Source organism: Hordeum vulgare, chromosome 6H, assembly GCF_904849725.1.
Source record: "Hordeum vulgare subsp. vulgare chromosome 6H, MorexV3_pseudomolecules_assembly, whole genome shotgun sequence".
Classification (NCBI taxonomy): domain Eukaryota; kingdom Viridiplantae; phylum Streptophyta; class Magnoliopsida; order Poales; family Poaceae; genus Hordeum; species Hordeum vulgare.
Window position 1 is genome coordinate 177,305,478 of NC_058523.1, and position 6,137 is coordinate 177,311,614.

Genomic DNA, 6,137 nt, shown 5'->3' on the forward strand with positions numbered 1-6,137 from the left:
TTTTGACATGGGCCATTTGAAAATTTACTCCCCGTGTTGTTTTTGTTTTTAGGATAATGATGGTATGGCATTTGACTGAACAATTGATGACATAAAAACTTCATATCGTTTATAATCCTACAAAATAAATTCCATAGAAAAAAACTCATGAGGAATAAAAACCTTTCCATCTTGTTATGAAATTTCTGAGACTATAAAGAGTTGGATATGACATTTGATGTCTTTTCGTTATTCTCACGTGGGATCTATGCTGATACAAAGAGGAGACCAATTTATTTACCTAGGAGCAGGGGCCTACAAAAGATTCTTGGTTTTGGCTGCGGGATCTATGCTGATACAAAGAGGAGACCAATTTATTTACCTAGGAGCAGGGGCCTACAAAAGATTGTTGGTTTTGGCTGCGATTTACTGGGTTATTTGGAGCAGGAACCTAGAAAACCGGGCCTACAAAAGATTGTTGGTTTTGGCTACGATTTACTGGGTTATTTGGAGCAGGAACCTAGAAAACCTCCACCGAAGCTACTGCAGCAGCTATAATTAAACGTTAAGGCGCCAAGAGAGAAAACCCAATTGGTTTTCATTAAGAAGCAAACACTCTCACCCATCAACAACTGCATTGCCATCTTAAAACTGCTCTTTTTTCAGTGTTATTACTATCACAACCCAACCCAAACATGCATGTTATAGCAGTACAATCGCGTTTGCACAGGAGAACTGCTGAACATGTACAAACAAATACATCACTAGTAGTGTACATGTTTTTTATGTCAAAGAAATGGAACAATAAGATTTGTGCCAGTAAATTATTGGCGCGGATAGCCCAATCGCTCAACCATTCCTGTAGAGGACTCAGTAGCAGCCATGTTTAGTTCGGTTCAGCCTCAGTGTTTCCTTCTCAGTAGGGAAGGATGATTGATTCGATGAGCTCCTGGAGAGGAGCCAGCTCTTTCTTGTCAATCAGCCCAAATTCCTGCATCACAAGCCAATACATGTAAATTCTTTGCTGTTGCTTTCTTTTCTCTTTCCCCAGCCAAGAGCAGATCCACGATGCTTGACGGCACAATCACAATCACTGTGAATGGTGAGTTGGAACGTGTGAGCAAGAGACTTACGTTCGTAAACAGAATGAAGTGCTTGAAGCAGGTGTTAAGATGAGCCTCTTCCTTGAGGCTGACAATCTTCTGAAAATGGGAATGGTATATGTGGGCATAAACACGAAACAAGCGCTTGAAAATTGTGTTTACAACATCCTTGAAGTTGGGTGGAAATGGTGTGCCTGGATAAAGGAAATTAACCCACATCAGGTAAACTTGACAGCTCCTATAATATGAAGCACTTTTGAGAAACTAATGGTCCAGGATGCCGGCAACATACCAAGCTTCTGAGGAAATAAGGATTCATTGTCAAGCTGGCCTTCAATCCAGTCCATTAGGTACTCCACGTATTTTGGTGCTGACACTTCTATGGGTTTCTTTATCTGTACACCATCAGCCCATCGGTACTCATACCTACATGAAGATAGCAATTCTTGTGTCATGATATATCCCCTGAATATTCAACTAATGATGAGGAAAATTTAATCAGGGGATTATGGGCGTGAGAAAGTCTAATTGGTAATATATGGAGCGCTGTATGCCTGCATCATACTGCCTACTGAAATGCTATCACATTCTGGAAATTCGCTTCTTTCAGTAAGGGGTGTAACCACGGCGATCACTTTAGTTAATGTTCAAACCTAATTATATCTTTGGCAAAAAATAATTATTATATCAGGACAAGTAAAATAGCAGGACAATGAAGAGAATTCCAGGTGCAGAATAACATGAAACCACGAGGTATAGATTTGCCTGGCACAGTATCTTAAACCAAAACCTAAGCTGCTTTAAAACCCTGATATAATTAGACAGCATTGAGCCAAATTTAAATAAGATAACAAGTTTTTTTCTTTTATTGTTCAAATACGATAAAGTACTTCATTTGTCTATTAGCTTCAAGTAAAGAAAGATCAATCAGCTTGCATATACTGCTGTATATACTGTCTCACTCCTCCGTTCCTAAAATAAGGCGTGAAACCTTTTTCGCAAAGACCAAGGCGTCTTACAAGTTTTGGACCATCTCTCCCCTGGCAAATCACACACCGAGCAGTTATTAGCACACATGAAGGCTGTGCATGGCCAACCAGAGGCAGCTAGCTCTACATGGATTGACACTGATCATTACTCTCTCGATGCATGCATGCGGGAATAACGGCAAGAGGAGGCGAGCAGTTCACAATGCAACTAAGGCAAGCACGTCTTTAGAGGAGCAGGGTGCAATATGGAGGGGCATACTTGGAAAATAGGAGTGCACCCTGTTTAGTGGAATTCTGAGAAAAGTTTCACGCCTTCTTAGGAATGGAGAGAGTAAGGTTAGGGAAATAATTAAAGACACCATGGGTCACTTGTTAAGCATTTAGCATAAACATGGACAAAGAAATTGAACATGCACTAGGTAGGAATAGGAAGCCTTCAATAGTCATAAAATAAGACGTCAATTTAGAAGATCAACAGCAGATAATGACCAGGTGCTATAAATTGCAGCACCGTAAAACAACTTATCAAAATTAAATAGCAATCTCATGAAGTGACTAAAAGGTTTCCGGCTTGTTCCTTTATGAGAGGTTCAAAGAATGAGAATGATGGTCAGGCCATACTTTGGGCCTGCAGTCATTGTTGGGCAGCTCTCGGATGTGCAGAACTCTGTGAGTGTGCCATATAGCAGGTTAACTTGATTAAAGAAGTCCACAGCTGAGAAGCAAAACACACATATTAGCTACAGTGAAATTATTGGTTTCCACAACAGTTTTTACAGCAATGTTATTCGGTATCAACCAAAGAAAATTCTAGATCCAGAAAATATCAAAACGAATATAGAGCGAAATATGTCAAGTATGGGTCATGGCAAAAAAGGAAACTGGGGAACATTACTGTTAACAGCAAGCCATTCATTGATATCCTCTCCAGGAGGCAGCCTCACAGCTTCCCTAAGGTTTCCACTGCCGAGGGTTGCATCTATGTGCTTTCGGAGCTGTGCCCCCTGTAAATCAAAAAAGAAGACAGTAAATGGATAATCAAATTATGTATGGCATTATCACGGTGTAATCTAAATGTTTCCTCCCAGTTTCTGAGTGGCGCATATAACAAACAAACTCTGTGGCAAATTTAATATACCGAGGACACCCCAGAGATGGATGTTCATTCCATGGAACAAATCTAGCGATGCAAGTACATTTTATGCCTAAATCTGCACCCATCTTTCTAGTTTAGGAACACAGGACATGTAGTGAAGATTGAACCTGCTAAGTAACTACGGATAAGCATTGCTTAAGGCTTAGTCATCAATCCAGCACAAGCATTTGTACACCAGACTCACCCTGAGCCGTGGCAAGTTTGTAAAATGCCCCATTTCCCATACGATAAAAACATGACATATGATGAGTCAAGATTCATTTCCACCACATATTTCTATTAAAGGAATCCACTGCAGTGCATATATGACAATGAATTGAATCTGAGATGTTGGATACGACAAAATGTTTGATACTGCCTTTTTGGAATAGATGGGACCATGGGAGTATAGTAGGAACATGGACCATGCACTAAAACCTTTTTGCTTACCTGACCATGACAAAAACACCAAGCTCATGTCTATGTCGACGAAAGCCAAAAAGAATATCAATCGAGTAACATGGTGCTTGACTTTGGAAAAGTTTAAACTTAAAGTAGATGAATAACAGTTTGTCTACTTTAGTTTTAAAACAAGTTCAATTCCCTGATTTATCATCACCAGTCCATGTATACCTAACAATAACATACATTCCGCAATCATCAAGTTAATGTAAACAGCTGACTTATTCTAGCTCCACCATATACATTTCCAACAACAAGCAGAATGTGCATGCCCCATATATAGGTTATGACAACCAATAAAAGGACTGGATGTAGCACCATTTAAGTAACACCAGTAATGACTATAAATCACCGCCTACTTACTACTTAAGCCAGGAACCCGTTCATCTCCCAATCAACTCATGCCACCACCATGAACCACACAAATCTTGTCATGCAACTGTAATTTAACCACGCACAGGGATAATCGCGACCAACCGAAGCAGACACTAAATCCAGAGCTGAATGACTCACGGCCACCAAGAATAATGCCACTGGCGCCGCTGATTACTGAAGCAGCGGCCACAACACCATCGTGGAGAGGAGCAGAAGAGGAATTTTACGTGATAACCCAACCCGCTCATTGCTCTCTTCAGCTCGCTGCCGAGAATCGCGCAAATCTGATACCAGTTGTAATGCCTGACTGACTTGACACAGATAACAATTGTTTGTGGGATACAATGAACCTTGGTTGTTTGTGGATACAACTTATCACAAAATGAGGAAGCAAGAAACGGAGAGAGGACAGAGTAGAGTTCTACTTCCAGATCATTCCATACATGCCGATCTCCAGGCTACAAGTTAGTTAATAACAACAACACCTGCTCATGTAACACGCGCCCCACCCACTCCACACCTCACGCTCGAGTCACGCGCTCGAAGACGTATTGTTCAGTGGCCCCTTCCCCTGGTCATACATGGAATTCCTTCCAGTCATTACACCAGGCTCTTATACGAGCAGATCAATCTCCTCTCGACCACGAAAACAGAGCAATTTCTATGCTAGGATATTGAAATTCTGTGATCCAGTGCCATTTGCTCTTGCTGGTACCAGGAATACAGTGGAATTAGGGACTTGGTAGGTCGTTATCCTCACCTTGCTGCCTGATGGAGCACTTTTCTTGGGACGAAACGTCTTCTGATTCCTGGCGAAAAGGGAGAAGGGATCGTCATGGTGATTGCGTCAAGAAGCAAAACAGGCCGGGAAGAAAACGAAGTTGAACATAGCAGCAAAATTGTGGGAAACAAACAGCTATTACTACTCCACCAGGCATCATAAAAACTGCATGGATCGGAGAGGAACAGCGATTTCGGTCTATCAATCCGCAACCAACTCCGAGCAAGCTAGGGCTTGTCACCAGCTGAAGAAAACAATCATCCTCCTAACGGATCTCCACTCCAGTCCAGTGCAACGGACGACCAAGACGGAAATTTCTTGGAGAAGAGGCGCGCTTCGGTCGAAGGAGATCCAGAGGCGTGTTCGCCGGAGAGGGTTCGAGGACGCATGGGGTGAAGAACAGCAGGATCGTCGAACAAAACAAAGCAAAGAGGGGGGGGGGGGGGGCAGCTGGAGCTCACCGTCCGAGGCCGAAGAGACTCATCCCGCCGCCGCTCCTCCTCGTCGGCCGGTCCCTCTCCCCTTCCGATCCGAGGAAGAAAGCAAGGGGGAGATGGTGATGGAGCTGCTGCTGCTACTGCGGGGTGGAGGTAGGAAGGAAGGCTGCGTGTGAGTGCGACTCGGACAAAAATGATTTGGCCGCGCTCGCGCTGGCTGGCTCGTCAGCGCATGATGCGGCGCCGCGGGGCATCATGGGCCGGCGCGGTGGCAGCAGGGGCCGTCGGATCTGGGGGACGGACGCGGATAGCCACGGCCTGGCTGGCATCCATGATCCGGCACCCGAGATACCAGAGCCGGATCAAGATCTGGCTGTCATGATGACCAGGAGCATACCTGATCAAACGGGCGGCCCGGCCCGCCGTAATCGTGTCAGGCACGGTACGTCTGGGCCCGATTATTAGCCGGGCCGTGTCGTGCCGGCCCGCGTGTCAGCCTCTCAAGCCCAAGCACGGCACGTGGTCTAATCGGGTCGGCCCGCGGCACGCTAAGGCACAACGGCCCGCCACAGATTTGCTGTTTTTTTCATCTGGCCCTCTCCCGCACAGTTCCCGCCTAGATTCTCGCCCGCTCCCCCTTTCCCACCCGATGCCCTTTCCCGCGTGCAGCGCCGCAGCCCTTTCCCGCCCGGCGCGGCGACGCCCTTTCCCGCGAATCCCGCCCATCGTGCCGCGAATGTCGCCCTTTTTCCCGCCCGACGCCCCGCCCAACGCCCACACGGCCTGCTCCCCAGCCCCCCTGCTCCTTCGCTGCCTAATCGTGTTGTGCCGGGCCGGCACGTGGGCTCGGGGTGGCAGCCCGAGCACGGCACACGG

At 45.6% G+C, this 6,137-nt stretch overlaps 1 protein-coding gene across 1 annotated transcript; it reads right to left on the reverse strand.

Moving 5' to 3' along the window:
• Positions 1-616: 616 nt before the first annotated feature.
• On the reverse strand, positions 617-5,483 carry LOC123401388 (MOB kinase activator-like 1A). Its single transcript, XM_045095176.1, has 7 exons — positions 5,286-5,483; positions 4,804-4,852; positions 2,967-3,075; positions 2,693-2,786; positions 1,375-1,508; positions 1,113-1,276; positions 617-970 (listed from the first exon to the last, which is right to left on the reverse strand). Exons 1-7 carry the CDS (start codon positions 5,306-5,308, stop codon positions 896-898), a joined length of 648 nt encoding a protein of 215 aa, XP_044951111.1. The 5' UTR covers positions 5,309-5,483; the 3' UTR covers positions 617-895.
• Positions 5,484-6,137: the final 654 nt, after the last annotated feature.

What these genes read in the sequence shown, in the direction of transcription:
- LOC123401388 (XM_045095176.1), bottom strand. Translation starts at nt 5,308, where the DNA reads ATGAGTCTCTTCGGCCTCGGACG. An exon ending in AGTCTCTTCGGCCTCGGACG is followed by an intron (nt 4,853 to 5,285) that starts GTGAGCTCCAGC and finishes CCTTTTCGCCAG; the next exon opens with GAATCAGAAGACGTTTCGTC. An exon ending in CTTATTTCCTCAGAAGCTTG is followed by an intron (nt 1,277 to 1,374) that starts GTATGTTGCCGG and finishes TCCTTTATCCAG; the next exon opens with GCACACCATTTCCACCCAAC.